Genomic DNA, 25,529 nt, shown 5'->3' with positions numbered 1-25,529 from the left:
TTTGTTAATGAAGTAGGAGGCCAGATCGTTGGGGGTGAGGGAAGGAGGAGGGGGAGGAACCGGGGGCCTGAGAAGGGAGTTGAATGTACGGAAGAGCTGGCGGGGGTGATGGGCATGGGTGTCAATAAGGGAGGAGAAATAGTTTTGTCTGGCAGAAGAGAGGGCTGAGTTAAGGCAGGAAAGGATAAACTTGAAGTGAACGAGGTTGGCATGGTGTTTAGACTTTCGCCAGCAGCGTTCGGCAGCTCGAGCATAAGAGCGAAGGAGGCGGACAGTGGCAGTGATCCAGGGCTGTGGGTTAGTGGTGCGAGAACGGCAAAGGGAAAGGGGAGCGAGCGAGTCTAGCTGAGTAGAAAAGGTAGAGTTGAGAGCAGTAATCTGATCATCAAGACTGGGTAGAGAGGAGAGGGCAGCGAGGTGGGGTGTGAGGCGCTCCGAAAGATGGGTGGGGTCCAGAGAGCGGAGATCTCTGTGCGGGAGTAATACGGATTTACAGGGGAAAGGAGTGTGAGTGAGGAGGCAGGTGAGAAGATTATGATCAGAGAGAGGGATCACAGAGTTGGTGAGGGTGGACACAGTGCAGCGGTAGGAGATGATGAGGTCGAGGGTATGACCAAGTTGGTGAGTGGGTGAGGTTGGGTGGAGGAAGAGGTTGGCAGCGTCAAGGAGAGATAGAAGGCGGGCGGCAGAGGAGTCGATAGGGATATCCATGTGGATATTGAAGTCTCCGAGGATCAGAGTGGGCATGGAGAAGGAGAGAAGGAAGGTGAGGAAGGGGTCAAAGTCGTTAAAGAAGTTGGAAGTGGGGCTGGGAGGGCGGTAGATGACGGCTACAAGAATCTGGAGGGGGTGGTAGAGGCGAATAATGTGGGCTTCAAAGGAAGGGAAGGAAAGGGAAGGGGGAGGAGGGATAGTGCGAAAGCGACATTGGGGGGCGAGAAGGAAACCGACACCTCCTCCTTTTCCGGTGAGTCTGGGGGAGTGGGAGAAGAAGAGGCCTGCACTGCAGAGAGCAGCAGAAGAGACCGTGTCGTCCGGCGACAGCCATGTTTCAGTTAGGGCGAGGAGGAGTAGAGAACTGGAAAGGAAAAGGTCCAGGATGAAAGGGATCTTACTTAAAACGGAGCGGGGGTTCCAGAGGCCGCACTTGGCATCAGCTGTCGAGGGTGGGGAGGGAGGGGGAAGGGTGCGAGGGGTGGGGAGGGTTTGGATTGGGATGAGTTGGCGGGGGCCTGGGCGGGGAGAGTGGGAAGGGGGGTGGCGATGGGAAAGGAGAACTGGGATGGGGTGGGGGTGGGGAGAAGGGGAGGGAGGGGGCCGGGAGGGAGAAGCGGAGGACCTGCGCTGGTACAGAGGAATCCTTGGTAGGGGTTGAGGGGGAGCGGTCTTGGTGGGGGAGAGGGAGGGAAACAGCTGGGTGGGAGAGGGGAAGGGGAAGGTGAGGAATGGGAATGGCAGTTGGGAGCAAGGGAACTGAAAGTTCATGGTGAGGTCAGCAGGGCGAGTGACAGTACCGCGGGGGGTTAACAATTGAGATGCAGAAGCAATAAAACAGTAGCAATGATAAAAGTAGGCGATGGCATCACAGGGTGTAGTTGAGCAATCAATATGCTATGGCAATAATAGAATTGGCAGACAATGATGCCACAGAGAGCAGATACAAACTATTAAGAGCTGGAGTAGGGTGGGCCAGTTAAGGGGGGGTCAGGGAGCAGAGATACCTGGGGAGGGGAGCCAACAGTCAACTAGCATGGGAGGGCTGAGGAGGTGTGAATGAGGGGGGGATGAGGGGCATTTTACGGAAGGCCTCCTAAGTGGGGGGGGTGGAAGCAGGGGGGGGCGTCCGTGGGGGCGCTGAGATGGCGGGAGGGTGGGCGGCCGGGCCTCTCGGGACCTCTAGACCTCCTTCCCTTCCCCACAGCACCTGTGTATATGTTCGCACATATTTATTACTCTATTTATTTTACTTGTACATCTCTCTTCTATTTATATGATTCTGTGACTATGGCTTTGTTCTAGACCTCCTTCCCTTTCCCACAGCACCTGTGTATACGTTTGCACGTATTTATTACTCGTTATTTATTTTACTTGTACATATCTATTCTATTTATTTGATTTTGTGACTATGTTTGGTTTTGTTCTAGACCTCCTTCCCTTCCCCACAGCACCTGTATATATGTTTGCACGTATTTATTACTCTTTATTTATTTTACTTATACATATCTGTTCTATTTATTTGATTTTGTGACTATGTTTTGTCTTGTTCTAGACCTCCTTCCCTTCCCCACAGCACCTGCATATATGTTTGCACGTATTTATTACTCTATTTATTTTACTTGTACATATCTATTCTGTTTATTTGATTTTCTTAATCTGGTTTTGTTCTAGACCTCCTTCCCTTCCTCACAGCTCCTGTGTATATGTTTGCTCGTATTTATCACTCTTCATTTATTTTACTTGTACATATCTCTTCTATTTATTTGATTTTGTGACTATGTTTGGTTTTGTTCTCGACCTCCTTCCCTTCCCCACAGCACCTGTGTATACGTTTGCACGTATTTATTACTGTTTATTTATTTTACTTGTACATATCTATTCTATTTATTTGATTTTGTTACTATGTTTTGTCCTGTTCTAAACCTCCTTCCCTTCCCCACAGCACCTGTGTATGTGTTCGCACATATTTATTACTCTATTTATTTTACTTGTACATATCTATTCTACTTATTTGATTTTGTGACTATGCTTGGTTTTGTTCTAGACCTCCTTCCCTTCCCCATAGCACCTGTGTATATGTTTGCACGTATTTATTACTCTATTTATTTATTTATTTTACTTGTACATATCTATCCTATTTATTTTATTTTGTTAATATGTTTTATTTTGTTCTCCATCTCCCCCTTGTAGACCTCCTTCCCTTCCCCATAGCACCTGTATATATGTATATATGTTTGCACGCATTTATTACTCTATTTATTGATTTATTTTACTTGTACATATCTATTCTATTTATTTGATTTTGTTAATATGTTTGGTTTTGTTCTCTGTCTCCCATTTCTAGACCTCCTTCCCTTCCCCACAGCACCTGTATATATGTATATATGTTTGCACGTATTTATTACTCTATTTATGTATTTATTTTACTTGTCCATATCTATCCTATTTATTTTATTTTGTTAGTATGTTTGGTTTTGTTCTCCGTCTCCCCCTTGTAGACCTCCTTCCCTTCCCCATAGGACCTATATATAAGTGTATATGTTTGCACGCATTTATTACTCTATTTATTGATTTATTTTACTTGTACATATCTATTCTATTTATTTGATTTTGTTAATATGTTTGGTTTTGTTCTCTGTCTCCCATTTCTAGACCTCCTTCCCTTCCCCACAGCACCCGTATATGTGTATATATGTTTGCACGTATTTATTACTCTATTTATGTATTTATTTTACTTGTCCATATCTATCCTATTTATTTTATTTTGTTAATATGTTTGGTTTTGTTCTCTGTCTCCCCCTTGTAGACCTCCTTCCCTTCCCCACAGCACCTGTATATATGTATATATGTTTGCACATATCTATTACTCTATTTATTTATTTATTTTACTTGTACATATCTATTCTATTTATTGTATTTTGTTAATATGTTTTGTTATGTTCTCTGTCTCCCATTTCTAGACCTCCTTCCCTTCCCCACAGCACCCGTATATGTGTATATATGTTTGCACGTATTTATTACTCTATTTATGTATTTATTTTACTTGTCCATATCTATCCTATTTATTTTATTTTGTTAATATGTTTGGTTTTGTTCTCTGTCTCCCCCTTGTAGACCTCCTTCCCTTCCCCACAGCACCTGTATATATGTATATATGTTTGCACATATCTATTACTCTATTTATTTATTTATTTTACTTGTACATATCTATTCTATTTATTGTATTTTGTTAATATGTTTTGTTATGTTCTCTGTCTCCCATTTCTAGACCTCCTTCCCTTCCCCACAGCACCTGTACATATGTATATATGTTTGCACGTATTTATTACTCCATTTATTGATTAATTTTACTTGTACATATCTATTCTACTTATTTTATTTTGTTAATATGTTTTGATTTGTTCTCTGTCTCCCCCGTCTAGACTGTGAGCCCGCTGTTGGGTAGGGACCGTCTCAAGATGTTGACAACTTGGACTTCCCAAGCGCTTAGTACAGTGCTCTGCGCACAGTAAGCGCTCAATAAATACGATTGATTGATTGACTTGCCCAGTGTCACCCAGCTGACAATTGGCGGAGCCGGGATTTGAACCCATGACCTCCGACTCCAAAGCCCGGGCTCTTTCCACTGAGCCGCGCTGCTTCTCCGTCGTATTTATTGAGTGCTTACTGTGTGCAGAGCACTGTGTGCAGAGCACTGCTTCATAGAGAAGCAGCGTGGCTCAGTGGAAAGAGCCCAGGCTTTGGAGTCAGAGGTCATGGGTTCAAATCCCGACTCCGCCAGTTGTCAGTTGGGTGACTCTGGATAAGTCACTTCACTTCTCTGGGCCTCAGTTTCCTCATCTGTCAAATGGGGATGAAGACCGGGAGCCCCCCATGGGACAACCTCATCCCCTAGTATCCTCCCCAGCGCTTAGAACAGTGCTTTGTACATATTTATTACTCTATTTATTTATACCAATCGTTCATTCAGTTGTATTTATTGAGCGCTTACTGTGTGCAGGGCACTGTACTAAGCGCTAAGAAGAAGAAGGAGCAGCGTGGCTCGGTGGAAAGAGCTCGGGCTTCGGAGTCCGAGGTTGTGGGTTCAAATTCCGGCTCTGCCGCTTGTCAGCCGTGTGACTTGGGGCAAGTCATTTCACTTCTCTGGGCCTCAGTTCCCTCTTCTGGAAAATGGGGATGAAGACTGGGAGACTGTGTAACCTCCCCAGGGCTTAGAACAGTGCTTTGCACGTAGTAAGCGCTTAATAAATGCCATCATTATTATTATTCATTCATTCATTCATTCAATGGTGTTTATTGAGCGCTTACTGTGTGCAGAGCACTGTACTAAGCGCTTGGGAAGTACAAGTTGGCATTCAGTCATATTCATTGAGAGCTTTTGGGTAGAGACCATCTTTATGTGTTGCCGACTTGTACTTCCCGAGCGCTTAGTACAGTACTCTGCACACAGTAAGCGCTCAATAAATACAATGGAATGAAAGAATGAATGTGTGCAGACCACTGTACTAAGCGCTTATTATTATTATTATCCCACCATCCCTGCCCTGCTTACATCCACGTCCCTCCTTTATAATAATAACAATAATAATAATGACATTTATTAAGCGTTTACCATGTGCAAAGCACTGTTCTAAGCGCATTTATTTGAGAAGCAGCGTGGCTCAGTGAAAAGAGCCCGGCCTTTGGAGCCAGAGGTCCTGGGTTCAAATCCCGGCTCCGCCACTTGTCAGCCGGGTGACTTTGGGCGAATCACTTCACTTCTCTGGGCCTCAGTTCCCTCATCTGGAAAATGAGGATGAAGACTGGGAGCCCCAAGTGGGACAGCCCTATCACCTTGTAGCCTCCCCAGCACTTAGAACAGTGTGTGGCACATAGTAAGCGCTTAATAAATGTCATTATTATTATTATTATTATCTGGAAAATGGTGATGAAGACTGTGAGCCCCAAGTGGGACAACCCGATCACCTTGTAGCCTCCCCAGCGCTTAGAACAGTGTGTGGCACATAGTAAGTGCTTAATAAATGTCATTATTATTATTACTATTATTATTATTATTATCTGGAAAATGGGGATGAAGACTGTGAGCCCCAAGTGGGACAACTTGATCACCTTGTAGCCTCCCCAGTGCTTAGAACAGTGTGTGGCACATAGTAAGTGCTTAATAAATGTTATTATTATTATTATTATTATTATCATTATTATGATTATTATTATTATTATTATTATTATTATCTGGAAAATGGGGATGAAGACTGTGAGCCCCAAGTGGGACAACCCGATCACCTTGTAGCCTCCCCGGCGCTTAGAACAGTGTGTGGCACATAGTAAGCACTTAATAAATGCCATCATTATTATTATTCTTATTATTTCTTTCTCTTCACCTCCGCCTCTGGAGCTCCTTTTCATTCATCCATTCAATCGTATTTATCGAGCGCTTACTGTGCGCAGAGCACTGTACTAAGCGCTTGGGAAGTCCAAGTTGGCAACATCTAGAGACGGTCCCGACCCAACAGCGGGCTCCATGCGGGCAGGGGCCGCGCGCGCACGCGCGCGCTGCCGTGCCAGCCTCTCCCAGGTGCTCAGTACAGTGCCCTGCGCTCCGCAGGCTCTCAGTAAGGGCCGGCGACCGACTGTCTCTCCGCAGGCCGTGCGTCTACACAGCGGGCTCGCCGATCAACAACCGGGCCCTGTTCCCGTGCCAGGACGCCCCCGAGGCCCTGTCCACCTGGGGGGCCATGATCCACGCCAACACCAACCTGGTGGTCCTGACCAGTGGCGAGAAGGAGGCCCGGCCCGGCCCCATCCACGGAGGTGAGGCGCTTAGGACAGTGCCCGGCGCCCCGTAGGCGCTTACCACTACTGTTGGGTAGGGACCGTCTCTCTATGTTGCCAGCTTGGACTTCCCAAGCGCTTAGTGCAGTGCTCTGCACACCGGAAGCGCTCAATACATACGACTGATAAATGATAATGAGTCATTCACTCATTCCATCGTATTTATTGACCGCTTCTGGTGTGCAGATCACTGTACTAAGCACCTGGGAAGCCCAAGTTGGCAACACATAGAGACGGTCCCTCCCCTACAGTGGGCTCACAGTGTAGAAGATGGTTCCCATTAAGTGCTTACTACGTCCCAACAGTGGGCTCGCCATCTAGAAGATGGTTTTCATTAAGCACTTACTACATCCCAACAGTGGGCTCGCAGTCTAGAAGGTGGTTTTCATTAAGCGCTTACTACGTCCCAACAGTGGGCTCGCAGTGTAGAAGATGGATCTCATTAAGCGCTTACCACATCCCAACAGTGGGCTCGCAGTGTAGAAGACGGTTCTCATTAAGCGCTTACTACGTCCCAACAGTGGGCTCGCAGTGTAGAAGATGGTTCTCATTAAGCGCTTACTACGACCCAACAGTGGGCTCGCGGTCTAGAAGACCGTTTTCAATAAGCGCTTACTACATCCCAACAGTGGGCTCGCAGTCTAGAAGATGGTTCTCATTAAGCGCTTACTACGTCCCAACAGTGGGCTCGCAGTGTAGAAGATGGTACTCATTAATAATAGTGATGGAATTTATTAAGCGCTTACTATGTGCAAAGCACTGTTCTAAGCGCTGGGGAGGTTACAAGGTGATCAGGTTGTCCCACGTTGGGTTTACAGTCTTAATCCCCATTTTACAGATGAGGTAACTGAGGCACAGAGCTGGGGATTCGAACCCATGACCTCTGACTCCAAAGCCAGTGCTCTTTCCACTGAGCCACCCTGCTTCTCTAAGCGCTCTGAGTACTTCTCTAAGCGCTCATTAAGCGCTTACTACATCCCAACAGTGGGCTCGCAGTGTAGAAGATGGTTCTCATTAAGCGCTTACTACGTCCCAACAGTGGGCTCGCAGTATAGAAGATGGTTTTCATTAAGCGCTTACTACATCCCAACAGTGGGCTCACAGTGTAGAAGTCGGTTTTCATTAAGCGCTTACTACGTCCCAACAGTGGGATCGCAGTGTAGAAGATGGTTCTCATTAAGCGCTTACTACATCCCACCAGTGGGCTCGCGGTCTAGAAGATGATACTAATTAAGTGCTTACTACGTCCCAACAGTGGGCTCGCAGTGTAGAAGATGGTTTCCATTAAGCGCTTACTACATCCCAACAGTGGGCTCGCAGTGTAGAAGATGGCTTTTATTAGGCACTTACTATGTGCCAAGCACTGTTCTAAGCGCTGGGGAGATACAGAGTCATCGGGTTGTCCCATGTGGGGCTGACAGAAAAGCCGCGTGGGCGCAGTGTGGAAAGAGCCCCGACTTGGGAGTCCGGGGCCTTGGGTTCGAATTGCACTTGTCAGCTGTGTGACTTTGTTCCAGTCACTTCACTTCTCTGAGCCTCAGTTTCCTCCTCTGTCAAATGGGGATGAAGACTGGGAGCCCCCCGGGGGACAACCTCATCACCTTGGATCCCCCCCAGTGCTTAGAACAGTGCTTAGCACATAGTAAGCGCTTAACAAATATCATTATTATTATTTTATTATTATTCTCTAGGCCTCAGTTTCCTCCTCTGAAAAATGGGGATGAAGACTGTGAGCCCCACATGGGACAACCTGATCAACTTGGATCCCCCCAGCGCTTAGAGAGCTGCTTAGCACATAGTAAGCGCTTAACAAATACCATCAACATTATTATTATTATTCTCTGGGCCTCAGTTTCCTCCTCTGGAAAATGGGGATTCATTCATTCATTCAATCGTATTTATTGAGCGCTTACTGTGTGCAGAGCACTGTACTAAGCGCTTGGGAAGTACAAGTTGGCAACATATATGAAGACTGTGAGCCCCACATGGGACAACCTGATCACCTTTTATCCCCCCCCCCGAGCGCTTAGAATGGTGCTTAGCACATAGTAAGCGCTTAATAAATACCATCATCATTATTATTATTATTATTCTCTGGGCCTCAGTTTCCTTCTCTGGAAAATGGGGAGGAAGACCATGAGCCCCACATGGGACAACCTGATCACCTTGTATCCCCCCCAGTGCTTAGAACGGTGCTTGGCACATAGTAAGCACTTAACAAGTACCATCATTATCATTATTCTCTGGGCCTCAGTTTCCTCCTGTGGAAAATGGGGATTCATTCATTCATTCAGTCGTATTTATTGAGTGACTACTGTGTGCAGAGCACTGTACTAAGCGCTTGGGAAGTACAAGTTGGCAACATATATGACGACTGTAAGCCCCACATGGGACTACCTGATCACCTTGTATTCCCCCCCCCCCGTGCTTAGAACAGTGCTTAGCACATAGTAAGCGCTTAACAAATGCCATCATTGTTATTATTATTATTATTATTCTCTGGGCCTCAGTTTCCTCCTCTGTCAAATGGGGATGAAGACTGATAGCCCCCCGGGGGACCACCTCATCACCTTGTATCCCCCCCAGCGCTTAGAACAGTGCTTTGCACACAGTAAGTGCTTAACAAATACCATTATTATTATTATTATTATTATTATTGTTATTATTATTATTATTCTCTGGGCCTCAGTTTCCTCCTCTGGAAAATGGGGATTCATTCATTCATTCAGTCGTATTTATTGAGCACTTACTGTGTGCAGAGCACTGGACTAAATGCTTGGGAAGTCCAAGTTGGCAACATATATGAAGACTGTGAGCCCCACATGGGACAACCTGATCACCTTGTATCCCCCACCGCAGCACTTAGAACAGTGCTTAGCACATAGTAAGCGCTTAACAAATACCATCATTATGATTATTATTATTATTATTCTCTGGGCCTCAGTTTCCTCCTCTGGAAAATGGGGAGGAAGACTGTGAGTCCCACGGGGAACAACCTCATCACCTTGTATCCTCCCCACCCCCAGTGCTTAGGACGGTGCTTGGCATATAGTAAGCGCTTAATAAATGCCATTATCATTATTATTATTAGAACGGTGCTTTACACATAGTGCTTAACAAATGCCATTATGATGATTATTATTATTATTAGGGCAAGTCACTTGACTTCTCTGGGCCTCAGTGACCTCATCCGGAAAATGGGGATGAAGACTGTGCCCCCCCCCCCCCCACCGTGGGACAACCTGATCACCTTTATCCCCCCCCCAGCACTTAGAACGGTGCTTGGCACATAGTAAGCGCTTAATAAATGTCATTATTATTATTATTATTATTATTAGAACAGTGCTTTACACATAGTGCTTAACAAATGCAATTATTATTATTATTATTGGGGAAAGTCACTTGACTTCTCTGGGCCTCAGTGACCTCATCTGTCAAATGGGGATGAAGACTGTGAGCCCCACGTGGGACAACCTCATCACCTTGTATCCCCCCCAGCGCTTAGAACGGTACTTAGCATATAATAAGCGCTTAATAATACTATCATTATTATTATTATTATTCTCTGGGACTCAGTTTCCTCCTCTGGAAAATGGGGAGGAAGACTGTGAGCCCCACAGGGGACAACCTGGTCACCTTGTATCCCCTCCCCCCAGCACTTAGAATGGTGCTTAGCACATAGTAAGTGCTTAACAAATACCATCATTATTCTTATTATTATTCTCTGGGCCTCAGTTTCCTCCTGTGGAAAATGGGGAGGAAGACTGTGAGCCCCACATGGGACAACCTGAATACCTTGTATCCCCCCTCAGTGCTTAGAACGGTGCTTGGCACATAGTAAGCGCTTAATAAATGCCATTGTTATTATTATTATTAGAACAGTACTTTACCTATAGTGCTTAGCAAATGCCATTATGATTATTATGATTATTATTATTAGGGCACGTCACTTCACTTCTCTGGGCCTCAGTGACCTCCTCTGGAAAATGGGTAGGAAGAAGACCGTGAGCCCCCCGTGGGACAACCTCATCACCTTGCATCCCCCCCCCCAACCCCCGCAGCGCTTAGAACACATAGTAAGCGCTCAACAAATGCCATCATTATCATTATTATCGATTCAGTGGTATTTATTGAGCGCAAAGCCCTGGACTATGTACGGGCCGATTTAGAGCCCACTGTTGGGTAGGGACCGTCTCTATATGTTCCCAACTTGTACTTCCCAAGTGCTCAGTACAGTGCTCTGCACACAGTAAGTACTCAGTAAATACGATTGATTGATTGATTGATTGATGAGCGGTGGGCCGGTCCTCTCTCTGTCCACAGGCCGCCGCAGCTGGAGCTCAGGGGTGACCAGGCCCATGCCCGCCTCCACCTTCGCCCTCGCCGTCGGGAGCTGGGTTCGAGTGGAGCCCCCACCCCGGACGCCCAGGCCGGCCAACCTCGGGTGGGTAGCGATCGATCGGGCGGTGCTCATTCATTCGTTCATTCATTCTATCGTATTTATTGAGCGCTTACTGTGTGCAGAGAGCTGTACTGAGCGCTTGGGAAACCCAACTCGGTGACATCTAGAGACGGTCCCTGCCCGACAGCGTGCTCAGGGTCTAGAAGGGGGAGACAGACAGCAAAACAAAACATATTAACAAAATAAAAGAAATAGAATAAATATATATACATAGAGTAATAAATATGTACAAACATCTATAGAGATGATAACAGCAGGGCTTGGTGGAAAGAGCACTGGTTTTGGAGTCAGAGGTCGTGGGTTCGAATCCCGGCTCCGCCACTTGTCAGCGGGGTGACTTTGGGCAAGTCACTTGACTATTCTGGACCTCAGTTCCTTCATCTGTCAAATGGGGATGAAGACTGTGAGCCCTCTGTGGGACAACTTCATCACCTTGTAACCTCCCCAGCGTTTAAAGCAGTGCTTGGCACATAATAAGCGCTTAATAAATGTCATTATTATTACTATTATTCATTCATTCACTCGTATTGATTGAGCGCTTACTGTGTGCAGAGCACTGGACTAAGTGCTTGGGAAGTACAAGTTGGCAGCATACAGAGACGGTCCCTACCCAACAGTGGGCTCACAGTCTAAAAGAATCAATCAATCAATCGTACTTATTGAGCGCTTACTGTGTGCAGAGCACTGTACTAAGCGCTTGGGAAGTCCAAGTTGGCAACATATGGAGACAGTTCCTACCCAACAGTGGGCTCACAGTCTAAAAGAATCAAATCAATCAATCAATCAATCGTATTTATTGAGCACTTACTGTGTGCAGAGCACTGTACTAAGCACTTGGGAAGTCCAAGTTGGCAACATCTAGAGACAGTCCCTACCCAACAGTGGGCTCGCAGTCTAAAAGAATCAAGCAGTCAATCAATCAATCGTATTTATTGTGCGCTTACTGTATGCAGAGCACTGTACTAGGTGCTTGGGAAGTTCAAGTTGGCAACATATGGAGACAGTCCCTACCCAACAACGGGCCCTCAGTCTAGAAGGGGGACAGGCAACAAAACCAAACATACTAACAAAATAAAAGAAATAGAATAAATACGTACAAATAAAAGAAATAATGTGAAAATGTATATATATATATAATATATAAAATAAATACATATATATATATAAAATAATGGTCCTGGGAGGACTAATCCCGGGGGGCTTCCCGTTCCCCGGCCCGTTAGCCGGGAAGGGCGGTGCGGCCTAGTGGAAAGAGCCGGGGCCCCAGCCCCTCCGGTGGCGTCAGTTTAGACTTTTAGATTGTGAGCCCACTATTGGGTAGGGACTGTCTCCATATGTTGCCAACTTGTAATTCCCAAGCGCTTAGTACAGTGCTGTGCACACAGTAAGCGCTCAGTAAATACGATTGATGATGATGATGATCATTTGAGTGCTTACTACATGCTGAGCACTTGGGTAGAGGGCAAGAGAGCAGCGTGGCTCAGTGGAAAGAGCCCGGGCTTGGGAGTCGGGGGTTGTGGGTTCAAATCCTGGCTCCGCCCACTGTCAGCCGGGTGACTTGGGGCGAGTCGCTTCCCTTCTCCGGGCCTCAGTGACCTCATCTGGAAAATGGGGATGAAGCCTGGGAGCCCCACCGTGGGACAGCCTGATCACCTTGTAACCTTCCCAGCGCTTAGAACAGTGCTTGGCACAGAGTAAGCGCTTAACAAATACCCTCATTATTATTATATTATTATTCTCTGTGCCTCAGTTCCCTCCTCTGTCCAAGGGGATGGAGTCCGTGAGCCCTCCGGGGGAAAACCTCATCACCTTGTAACCTCTCCAGCGCTTAGAACAGTGCTTGGCACATCATAAACGCTTAACAAATACCATCATTATTAAAATATTGTTATTCTCTGTGCCTCAGTTCCCTCCTCTGTCCAAGGGGATGAAGACTGTGAGCCCCCAGTGGGACAGCCGGATCACCTTGTAACCTCCCCAGCGCTTAGAACAGTGCTTGGCACATAGTAAGCGCTTAACAAATACCACCATCATCAAGTCACTTTACTTCTCTGGGCCTCAGTTCCTTCCTCTGTCAAATGGGGATGAAGCCCGTGAGCCCCACTTCTCCCTGCCTCAGTTCCCTCACCTTCCAAATGGGGATGAAGACTGTGAGCCCCCCATGGGACCACCTCATCACCTTGTACCCCCCCCCCCCACAGTGTTTAGAACAGTGCTGGGCACATAGTAAGTGCTTCATCAGTGCCATCATTATTATTATTATGAAAGGTTCCTGCTCCCAAGGAGCTCTCAGTCTAGAGGGGGAGACAGATGTTGGGACATACCTAGACTGTGAGCCCACTGTTGGGTAGGGACTGTCTCTATATGTTGCCCACTTGGACTGCCCAAGCGTTTAGTACAGTGCTCTGCACACAGTAAGCGCTCAATAAATACGATTGAATGAACGAATGAATATCTGTTCTATTTATTTGATTTTGTTAGTATGTTTGGTTTTGTTCTCTGTCTCCCTCTTCTAGACTGTGAGCCCACTGTTGGGTAGGGACTGTCTCTAGATGTTGCCAACTTGTACTTCCCAAGCGCTTAGTCCAGTGCTGTGCACACAGGAAGCGCTCAATAAGTACGATTGATGATGATGATGACCCCGAGAAGGCCGTGATCCCGTTCCGGGTGTTTGGGCCAGGCCGGCTTCGGCCCGCCTGCGCCCGGCTCCTGCTGCCCATGGTCCCTCGCTGCCTCGCCACCGCCCGCGCCACCCTGGGCCCGCATCCCTTCCGCCGCCTCGACCTCCTCGTCGTCCCCGCCAACTTCGCCAGCCTAGGGATGGCCAGGTAGCCAGGGCCCCGGGGGGGGAGGGTCAGGGGTGAAAGGTCATGGAGGGAGGGCCCGGACTGGAGATTGGGGGCGGGAGAGTCTGGGGTGAAGGGTCAGGGGAGGGAGGGTCATGGAGGGAGGGTCCGGACTGGAGATTGGGGGCGGGGGAGTCTGGGGTGAAGGGACAGGGTAGGGAGGGTCCGGACTGGAGATTGTGGGGGCGGGAGAGTCTGGGGTGAAGGGTCAGGGGAGGGAGGGTCAGGGGTGAAGGGTCATGGAGGGAGGGTCCAGACTGGAGATTGGGGGTGGAGAGTCTGGGGTGAAGGGTCAGGGGAGGGAGGGTCAGGGGTGAAAGGTCAGGGAAGGGAGGGTCCAGACTGGAGATTGGGGGCTGGAGAGTCTGGGGTGAAGGGTCAGGGGAGGGAGGGTCAGGGGTGAAATGTCACAGAGGGAGGGTCCGGACTGGAGATTGGGGGGCTGGAGAGTCTGGGGTGAAGGGTCATGGAGGGACTTGGACTTCCCAAGCGCTTAGTACAGTGCTCTGCACACAGTAAGCGCTCAATAAATACGATTGATTGATTGATTGATGGAGGGAGGGTCAGGACTGGAGATTGGGGGCAGGAGAGTCTGGGGTGAAGGCTCAGGGGAGGGAGGGTCAGGGGTGAAAGGTCAGGGAAGGGAAGGTCCGCACTGGAGATTGGGAGCGGGAGAGTCTGGGGTGAAGGATCAGGAGTGAAGGGTCAGGGGAGGGAGGGTCAGGGGAGAAAGGTCAGGGAAGGGAGGGTCCAGACTGGAGATCGGGGGTGGAGAGTCAGGGGTGAAGGGTTGGGGTGAAGGGTCATGGAGGGTCATGGAGGGTCATGGAGGGAGGGTCCGGACTGGAGATTGGGGATTGGGGATGGGAGAGTCTGGGGTGAAGGGTCAGGGGTGAAGGGTCCGGACTGGAGATTGGGGGCGGGAGAGTCTGGGGTGAAGGGTCGGGGTGAAGGGTCATGAGGGAGAGTCCGGACTGGAAATTGGGGATGGGAGAGTCTGGGGTGAAGGGTCAGGGGAGGGAGGGTCAGGGGTGAAGGGTCACGGAGGGAGGGTCCGGACAGGAGATTGGGCGCTGGAGAGTCTGGGGTGAAGGGTCAGGGGAGGGAGGGTCAGGGGTGAAGGGTCACGGAGGGAGGGTCCGCACTGGAGATTGGGGGTGGGAGAGTCTAGGGTGAAGGGTCAGGGGATGGAAGTTCAGGGGTGAAAGGTCAGGGAAGGGAGGGCTCAGACTGGAGATTGGGGGCAGAGAGTCAGGGGTGAAGGGTCAGGGGAGGGAGGGTCAGGGGTGAAAGGTCATGGGAGGGAGAGTCCGGACTGGAGACTGGGGGCCAGGAGAGTCTTTCTGATTCCCAGGCCCGGGCTCTAGCAGCGCGGCTCAGTGGAAAGAGCCCGGGCTTTGGGGTCAGAGGTCCTGGGTTCAAATCCCGGCTCCGCCGCTTGTCAGCTGAGTGACTTTGGGCAAGTCACTTCGCTTCTCTGGGCCTCAGTTCCCTCATCTGGAAAATGGGGATGAAGACTGTGAGCCCTCTGTGGGACAACCTGATCACCTTGTAACCTCCATAGCGATTAGAACAGTGCTTTGCACATAGTAAGCGCTTAATAAATATCATCATTATTGTTATTATTATTACTAAGTGCTTAGTAGGGGCTAAGGTCCCCACCATCATCGTCTCTATACGTCGCCGACTTGGACTTCCCAAAGCGCTCAGTCCAGTGATCTGCACACAGGGAGGGCTCAGTAAATACGATTGAATGAATGACTGAATCATCATCATCATCGTCCATAAATACTATTGAATGAACAAATGGACTCATTCGTCATCAATAAATACGATTGAATGAACGAATGGACTCATTCGTCATCAATAAATATGACTGAGTGAACGAATGGGCTCATTTGTCATCAATAAATATGATTGAATGAATGACTGAATCATCATCATCATCCAAAAATATGCTTGAATGAACGAATGGACTCATTCATCACTATTTATTTATTTATTTATTTATTTATTATACTTGTACATATCTATCCTATTTATTTTATTTTGTTAGTATGTTTGGTTTTGTTCTCTGTCTCCCCCTTTTAGACTGTGAGCCCACTGTTGGGTAGGGACTGTCTCTATATGTTGCCAATTTGTACTTCCCAAGCGCTTAGTACAGTGCTCTGCACATAGTAAGCGCTCAATAAATACGATTGATTGATTGATTGATTGAATGAATGACTGCATCATCATCATCATCTATAAATACGACTGAATGAACGAACGGACTCATTCGTCATCAATAAATATGATTGAATGAACGAATGGACTCATTTGTCATCAATAAATATGATTGAATGAACGAATGGACTCATTCGTCATCAATAAATACGATTGAATGAACGAATGGACTCATTCGTCATCAATAAATACGATTGAATGAATGGCTAAATCATCATCATCATCCTTAAATATGACTGAATGAACGAATGGACCAATTCGTCATCAATAAATACGATTGAATGAATGACTGAATCATCATCACCATCCATAAATACGCTTGAATGAACGAATGGACTCATTCGTCATCAATAAATACGATTGAATGAACGAATTCTCATTCGTCATCCATAAATACGATTGATTGAATGAACAAACGGACTCATTCGTCATCAATAAATATGATTGAATGAACAAATGGACTCATACGTCATCAATAAATATGATTGAATGAATGAATGGTCTCATTTGTCATCCATAAATAGGACTGAGTGAACGAATGGACTCATTCTTCATCAATAAATGCGATTGAATGAATGACTGAATCATCATCATCATGCATATGATTGGATACGTTCAAATACAATTGAATGCACGAATGGTCTCATTCTTCATCCATAAATACGATTGAATGTACGAATGGACTCATTCGTCATCAATAAATACGGTTGAATGAACAAATGGACCGTTCGTCATCAATAAATACGATTGAATGAATGATTGAATCATCATCATCATCCATACAATTGGATACGATTAAATACGATTGAATGAACGAATGGACTCATTCGCCATCAATAAATATGACTGAGTGAATGAATGGGCTCATTCGTCATCAGTAAATACGATTGAATGAATGACTGAATCATCATCATCATCCATAAATACGATTGAATGAACGAATGGACTCATTTGTCATCAGTAAATACGATTGAATGAATGACTGAATCATCATCATCATCATCCATAAATACGATTGAATGAACGAATGGACTCATTCGTCATCAATATATACGATTGAATGAATGACTGAATCATCATCATCATCCATAAATACGATTGAATGAATGAATGGACTTATTCGTCATCAATAAATACGATTGAATGAATGACTGAATCATCATCATCATCCATAAATACGATGGAATGAATGAACGGACTCATTCATCGTCCATAAATACGATTGAATGAACGAATGGACTCATTCGTCATCAATAAATACGATTGAATGAACAAATGGACTCATTCGTCTTCAATAAATATGATTGAATGAACGAATGGACTCATTCATGATCAATAAATACAATTGAATGAACAAATGGACTCATTCGTTATCAATAAATATGATTGAATGAGTGACTGAATCATCATCATCATCCATACGATTGGATACGATTAAATACGATTGAATGAACGAATGGTCTCATTTGTCATCCATAAATACGATTGAATGTATGAATGAACTCATTCATCATCAATAAATATGACTGAATGAACGAATGGGCTCATTCGTCATCAATAAATACGATTGAATGATTGACTGAATCATCATCATCATCCATAAGTACAACTGAATGAACGAATGGACTCATTCGTCATCAATAAATACGATTGAATGAATGACTGAATCATCATCATCATCCATAAATACGATTGAATGAACGAATGGACTCATTTGTCATCCATAAATACGACTGAATGAACGAATGGACTCGTTCGTCATCAATAAATACGATTGAATGAATGACTGTATCATCATCATCCATACGATTGGATAAGATTAAATACGATTGAATGAACGAATGGTCTCATTCGTCATCCATAAATACGATTGAATGAACGAATGGACTCATTCGTCATCCATAAATATGATTGAATGAACGAATGGACTCATTCGTCATCAATAAATATGATTGAATGAATGACTGAATCATCATCATCATCCATAAATACGAGTGAATGAACGAACTGACCCATTCGTCATCAGTAAATACTATTGAATGAATGAATGGACTCATTTGTCATCAATAAATACGATTGAATGAACGAATGGACTCGTTCGTCATTGATAAATACGATTGAATGAATGACTGAATCATCATCATCATCCATAAATACGATTGGATGAACGAACGGACTCATTCGTCATCCATAAATATGAGTGAATGAACGGACGGACTCATTTGTCATCAATAAATATGATTGAATGAACGAATGGGCTCGTTCATCATCAGTAAATACGATTGAATGAATGACTGAATCATCATCATCATCATCATCCATAAATACGATGGAATGAACGAACGGACTCATTCGTCATCAGTAAATACGATTGAATGATCGAATGGACTCATTCATCATCAATAAATACGATCGAATGAACGAACGGACTAATTCGTCATCCATAAATACGATTGAATGAATGAATGAACGAATGGACTCATTCGTCATCAATAAATATGATTGAATGAATGACTGAATCATCATCATCATCCATACGATTGGATACGATTAAATACTTTGAATGAACGAATGGTCTTATTCGTCATCAATAAATACTTTGAATGATCGAATGGACTCATTCGTCATCAATAAATACGATTGAATGAACGAACGGACTCATTCGTCATCAATAAATACGATTGAATGAATGACTGACTGAATGAATCATCATCATCATCATCATCATTTCTGGACTGTGAGCCCACTGTTGGGTAGAAACCGTCTCTATATGTTGCCAACTTGGACTTCCCAAGCGCTCAGTACAGTGCTCTGTGCACAGTAAGCGCTCAATAAATACGAGTGGATGAATGAATGATTAAATATGATTGAATGAATGAATCATCATCAGTAAATACGATTGAATGAACCAATGAACCCATTCGCGTCTACCCCTGGGCTCACTCAGAACAACGCTTGGCAAATAGTAGGCGCTCGACCGTCCCATAATCACTATTATTATTTCTAAGGTGGTTCTTTGGGAGACGCCTCCCCGGAGGGGGAAAAAAGTCGTGTTTCAGTCTTGCCAGCGTCTTTTATTAAAGCGGCGTCCACCAGGCCTGGTGGAGGAGAAGGAGAAGGGCGAACTTTTCCAACACAGACTCGTATTTCATGGGATTAAAGCTCGGCCATAAAATGTTCCACCCTGTGCGTCTCCGCCCGGGAATAGCTGGAAGATTTTTAAAAGTCTCTTTGAAAGGATAATGAGAGGCAACCACATTGGGTTCCGCCGTTCGCTTGCTCCCTTAGTTGCGACCCTTTTTTCCCCACAGACTTCAGGGAAGCAGCGTGGCTTAGTGGAAAGAACCCGGGCTTGTATGAATTTATTACTCTATTTATTAATTTATTTTATTTGTGCCTATTTATTCTATTTATTTTATAATAATAATAATAATGGCATTTATGAAGCATTTACTATGTGCAAAGCTCTGTTCTAAGCGCTGGGAAGGTTACAAGATGATCAGGTTGTCCCACAGGGGGCTCACAGTCTTCATCCCCATTTTACAGATGAGGTAACTGAGGCCCAGAGAAGTGAAGTGATTTGCCCAAAGCCACACAGCTGACAATTGGCAGAGTCGGAATTTGAAACCATGACCTCTGACTCCAAAGCCCAGGCTCTTCCCACTGAGCCACGCTGCTTCTCCGTATTATTCTCCATAGTCTCTATATGTTGCCAACTTGTACTTCCCAAGCGCTCAGTACAGTGCTCCGCACACAGTAAGTGCTCAATATATACGATTGATTGATTGAGTGATTAATAATAGTAATGATGATGGCATTTATTAAGCGCTTACTATGTGCGAAGCCCTGTTCTAAGCACTGGGGGAGGTTACAAAGTGATCAGGTTGTCCCATTGGGGGCTCACAGTCAATCCCCATTTTACAGATGAGGGAACTGAGGCCTGGAGAAGTGAAGTGACTTGCCCAAAGTCACACAGCTGACAAGTGGCGGAGCTGGGATTTGAACCCAAGACCACTGACTCCAAAGCCCAGACTGTTTCAACTGAGTCACACTGCTTCTCAATAGTAATAATGGTGGCATTTGTTAAGCGCTTACTATGTGCCAAGCACTGTTCTAAGCGCCGGGGAGGCTACAAGGTGATCAGGTTGTCCCATTGGGGGCTCACAGTCAATCCCCATTTTACAGATGAGGGAACTGAGGCCCGGAGAAGTGAAGCGACTTGCCCAAAGTCACCCAGCTGACAAGTGGCTGTGTCGGGATTTGAACCCATGACCACTGAGTCCAAAGCCTGGGCTCTTTCCATTGAGCCACGCTGCTTCTCAATAGTAATAATTTTATCTTGTTAATGTGTCTTGTTTTGTTCTCCATCTCCCCCTTCTAGACTGTGAGCCCACTGTTGGGTAGGGCCCGTCTCTAGATGTTGCCAACTTGTACTTCCCGAGCGCTTAGCACAGTGCTCTGCACACAGTAAGCGCTCAATAAATATTATTGAATGAATGAATGATTGAATGAATGAACAAACACGTCTCTAGGCCTCAGTTCCCTCCTCCGGAAAATGGGGATGAAGACCGGGAGCCCCCTGTGGGACAACCTGATCACCTTATAACCTCCCCAGCTCTTAGAACAGTGCTTTGCACATAGTAAGCGCTTAATAAATGTCATTATTATTATTATTATTAGCTGGGAGATTTTTAAAAGTCTCTTTGAAAGATAATGAGAGGCAACCACATTGGGTTCAGCCGTTCACTCGCTCTCCAGCGCTTAGTACAGTGCTTTGCGCAGAGGAAGCGCTTCACAAATCCCATTATTATTATTTCTGGATTTTTAGCAGAGGGGTTTCATCAGCACGATTCCGTCCTTGCGTCTCCTGAACCTTCCAACCCACTCTCCTCCGCCTCCCTGTCCAAGCCCAAGCCCAAGTTGCCCACATGTAATGTTGTTCCGGGGGCGGGGGGGGGGGGGGGGGTAATTATGTAGTATCCCATTAGTCTGTATTCAATTATTTATTTTCTTGTCTGCCGGCTCGCTCCTTTCCAGGTCTGATTAGATTTTGTTTGTGCTCTTCAGATTCAATAAGGGAGCCCATCCTCCTGGCCTGGAAATCGTTTTGATTTACAGTCGGAGCCGAGCGGCTCAGTGGAAAGGGCCCGGGGTTCTTGTCCGCCCGGTGACCTTGGACCAGTCATTTCACTTCTCTGGGCCTCAGTCCCCTCATCTGGAAAATGGGGGTGGAGACAGCGAGCCCCGTGTGGAACTGGGCCTGTGTCCAACCTGATTAGCTTACGTAATAATAGTAATAACAGCACTTATTAAGCGCTTACTACGTGCAAAGCACTGTTCTAAGCGCTGGGGAGGTCACAAGGTGATCAGTTTGTCCCACGGAGGGCTCACAGTCTTCATCCCCGTTTGACAGATGAGGTCACTGAGGCCCAGAGAATAATAATAATAATAATGATGGCATTTATTAAGCGCTTACTATGTGCAAAGCACTGTTCTAAGCGCTGGGGAGGTCACAAGGTGATCAGTTTGTCCCACGGTGGGGCTCACAGTCTTCATCCCCGTTTGACAGATGAGGTAACTGAGGCCCAGAGAATAATAATAATAATCATAATGGCTTTTATTAAGCGCTTACTATGTGCAAAGCACTGTTCTAAGCGCCGGGGAGGTCACAAGGTGATCAGTTTGTCCCACGGTGGGGCTCACAGTCTTCATCCCCGTTTGACAGATGAGGTAACTGAGGCCCAGAGAATAATAATAATAATCATAATGGCTTTTATTAAGCGCTTACTATGTGCAAAGCACTGTTCTAAGCGCTGGGAAGGTCACAAGGTGATCAGTTTGTCCCCCGGGGGGCTCACAGTCTTCATCCCCATTTGACAGATGAGGGAACTGAGGCCCAGAGAATAATAATAATAATAATGATGGCATTTACTAAGTGCTTACTATGTGCAAAGCACTGTTCTAAGGCTGGGGAGGTCACAAGGTGATCAGTTTGTCCCAAGGTGGGCTCAGTCTTCATCCCCATTTGACAGATGAGGTAACTGAGGCCCAGAGAATAATAATAATAATAATAATGGCATTTATTAAGCACTTACTATGTGCAAAGCACTGTTGTAAGCGCTGGGGAGGTCACAAGGTGATCAGTTCGTCCCACAGTGGGCTCAGTCTTCATCCCCATTTGACAGATGAGGTAACTGAGGCCCAGAGAATAATAATAATAATAATGATGGCATTTATTAAGCGCTTACTATGTGCAAAACACTGTTCTAAGCGCTGGGGAGGTCACAAGGTGATCAGTTTGTCCCAAGGTGGGCTCAGTCTTCATCCCCATTTGACAGATGAGGTAACTGAGGCCCAGAGAATAATAATAATAATAATGATGGCATTTATTAAGCGCTTACTGTGTGCAAAGCACTTTTCTAAGCGCTGGGAAGGTCACAAGGTGATCAATTTGTCCCCTGGGGGGGTCACAGTCTTCATCCCCATTTGACAGATGAGGGAACTGAGGCCCAGAGAATAATAATAACAATCATAATGGCATTTGTTAAGCACTTACTATGTGCAAAGCACTGTTCTAAGCGCTGGGGGGAACACAAGGAGATGAGGTTGTCCCATGGCGGGGGGGGGGCTCACAGTCTTAATCCCCATTTTACAGATGAGGGAACTAATGCCATCATCGTCATTATTATTATTGTTATCACATGGCGCCAACTTGGACTTCCCAAGAGCTCAGTCCAGTGCTCTGCACACAGGAAGCGCTCAATAAATAGGATTGAATGACTGAATGAATCCAGAGCCCTCTGCAGAGCAGAGCACCCTCTGCCTGCACCCCCCAAAACCCTGCGGATTTTCGGGTAGCCCCCCACGGCTGGGCACCCAACCAATTGAGCCAGGCTCCAGCCAGCCTCGGCTCTCACTGGATTTCATTTTCTCCAGGCTTCGCTAACAAGATTGGGTTTCTACAGAGCTGCTGCCCCCCTCTCCTGCTCTCTCCCTTTCTCCTTCTCTCCCTCCCCCTTCTCTCTTTCTTTCCGTCCCTCTCTCCTTCCCTCTCCCCTCGCTCACTCTTTCTTTCTCTTCCCTCTCTTTTTCTCTTCCTCTTTCTCCCCCCTCTTTCTTTCTCTCCCTCTCTCTCCGTCTTTTCCTCCTCCCTCTCTTTCTTAGTCTCCCCTCCCTCTCTTTCTCTCCCTCTCCTTCCCGCTCTCCCTCTTTCTCTCCTTCCCTCCCCCTCTTTGTTTCCCTCTCCTTCTCTCTCCCTCCGTCTTTGTCTCCCCCTCTTTCTCTTTCTCTCCTTCTCCCTCTCTCACTCTTTCTCTCCCTCTTTCTCTTCCCCCTCTCTTTCTCCCCCCTCCCTCTTTCTCCACCTCCCTCTTTTTCTCCCCCTTTCTCTCTTTCTCTCCCTCCCTCCCTCCCTCTTTTTCTCCCCCTCTCACTCTTTCTCTTTCTCTCCCCCTCCTTCTCTCTCCCTCCCTCTTTCTTTACCCTCTCTCTTTCTCTCCCTCCCTCTTTTCTCCCCCTTCTCCTTTCTCTCCTCCCCTCCCTCTTTTTCTCCTCTCCCTCTTTCTTGCTCTTCCTCCCTCTTTTCTCCCCCTTCTCTCTTTCTTTCCCCCTCTCTCTTTCTCTCCTCCTCTCTCTCTCTTTCTCTCTCCCCTTCCTCTCTTTCCCTCCCTCTCCTTTCTGTCTCCCTCCCTTCCTTTCCCCCTCTTTTTCTCACTTCCCTCTCTCCTCTCCCCCTCTTTGTCTCCCTGTCCTTCTCCCTCTTTCTCCCCCCTTTCTCTCCTTTTCCCTCTCTCCCTTTCCTCTTTCTCTCCCTCTCCTTTTCTCTCCCCTTCTCTTTCTCTCCCTCTCTCTTTGTCTCCCTCTCCTTCTCCCTCCCTCCCTCTTTTTCTCCCTTCCCTCTTTCCCACCCCCATTTCTCTCCCTCTCTTTCTCCCTCTTTCTCTCCCCCTTTCTCTCTTTCTCTCTTCCCTCTCCCTCCCTCTTTTTCCCCACTCCCTCTCTCCGTCTCTCTCCCTGCTCTCTCTCCTTCCCTCTTTCTTTCCCCCTTTCTCTCTATCTCTCCTTCTTTCTCTCTCCATCTCTCTTTCCCCTTCTCTCTCTCCTTCTCTTTCTCTCTTTCCCCTTCTTTCTCTCCCCCCTTCTCCCTCTCTTTTGTTCTCTCCCCTGCTCTCTCTCTCCGTCTCCTACTCGCTCTCTCTCTGTCTCTTCTTTCTCTCTCCATCTCTCTTTCCTCTTCTCTCCCCTTCTTTCTCTCCTTTCTCTCCCCCTTTCTCCCTCTCTTTTGTTCTCTCTGCTCTCTGTTTCCCACTCTCTTTCTCTCTCCTCTTTCTCTCTCCCTCTCCTCTTTCTCTCCCCCTTCCTCTTCCGTCTCCCTCTCTCCTCTCTTTCTTTCTCCCTGTCCCCCTCTCTCTCCCTCTCTCCCCCCTCCTCTTTCCTCCCTTTCCCTCTGTCCCCTTTCCCTCCCCCTCTCCCTCTCTCCCTGTCTCCCAGTCTGTCCATCTCATGTTCCTCGGGATGGGCCGGTTTCCAGATATCTGCAGGGCCCAGGGCCGAGCCGGGGCTGTTTACATTTCAGCCACCCCTTGGATGACTCATCCTGGGGACGGAGACTTTCTTCTTTCAGTCCGGGTGCCCACAGCCAGTCAGTCCTATTTATTGAGCTCCCACTGCGTGCAGAACACTGGACTGAGCGCCGGGGAGAGCCCCAGGGGTAGTAATAATAATAATAATGAAGATGATGGCGTTTGTTAAGCGCTTACTATGTGCCAAGCACTGTTCTAAGCGCTGGGGGGGATACAAGGCGATCAGGTCATCATCATCAATCATATTTATTGAGCGCTTACTATGTGCAGAGCGCTGTACTAAGCGCTTGGGAAGTACAAATTGGCAACATATAGAGACAGTCCCTACCCAACAGTGGGCTCACAGGTCATCCCATGCGGGGCTCACAGTCTTCATCCCCATTTGACAGATGAGGGAACTGAGGCTCAGAGAAGTGAATTGATTCGCCCAGGGTCACCCAGCTGACATGCGCCGGAGCCGGGCTGATAATAATAATAAAAATGGCATTTATTAAGCGCTTACTATGTGCAAAGCATTGTTCTAAGCGCTGGAGAGGTAAGGAGGTGATCAGGTTGTCCCGTGGGGGGCTCACAGTCTTCATCCCCATTTTACAAATGAGGGAACTGAGGCACAGGGAAGTGAAGTGACTTGCCCAAAGTCACACAGCTGACAATTGGCGGAGTCGGGATTAGAACCCATGACCTCTGACTCCCAAACCCAGGCTCTTTCCACCGAGCCACACTGCTTCTCTGCTGGGTAATGATGATTGCGGTATTTGTTAAACGCTTACTAGGTGCCGAGAACTCTACTAAGCGCCGGGGTCGATGTGAGGCAGCCCATTGTTGGGTAGGGACCGCCTCTCTATGTTGCCGACTTGGACTTCC

General features: G+C 46.7%; 1 protein-coding gene across 1 annotated transcript in view; it reads left to right on the top strand.

Moving 5' to 3' along the window:
• Positions 1-25,529, top strand: part of LOC119946712 (aminopeptidase O (putative)) — a 142,612-nt gene that overhangs the window by 6,475 nt on the left and 110,608 nt on the right. The window contains exons 2-5 of the mRNA XM_038768126.1: positions 6,362-6,528; positions 10,873-10,997; positions 12,235-12,286; positions 13,692-13,839. Coding sequence (XP_038624054.1) covers positions 6,362-6,528; positions 10,873-10,997; positions 12,235-12,286; positions 13,692-13,839 — 492 coding nt within the window. The remainder of the gene's footprint in view (positions 1-6,361; positions 6,529-10,872; positions 10,998-12,234; positions 12,287-13,691; positions 13,840-25,529) is intronic.

Source organism: Tachyglossus aculeatus, chromosome Y3 (genome assembly GCF_015852505.1).
Source record: "Tachyglossus aculeatus isolate mTacAcu1 chromosome Y3, mTacAcu1.pri, whole genome shotgun sequence".
NCBI lineage: Eukaryota > Metazoa > Chordata > Mammalia > Monotremata > Tachyglossidae > Tachyglossus > Tachyglossus aculeatus.
Note: the sequence above shows the minus strand (reverse complement) of the source record. Positions and strands in the feature narration are given on the sequence as shown.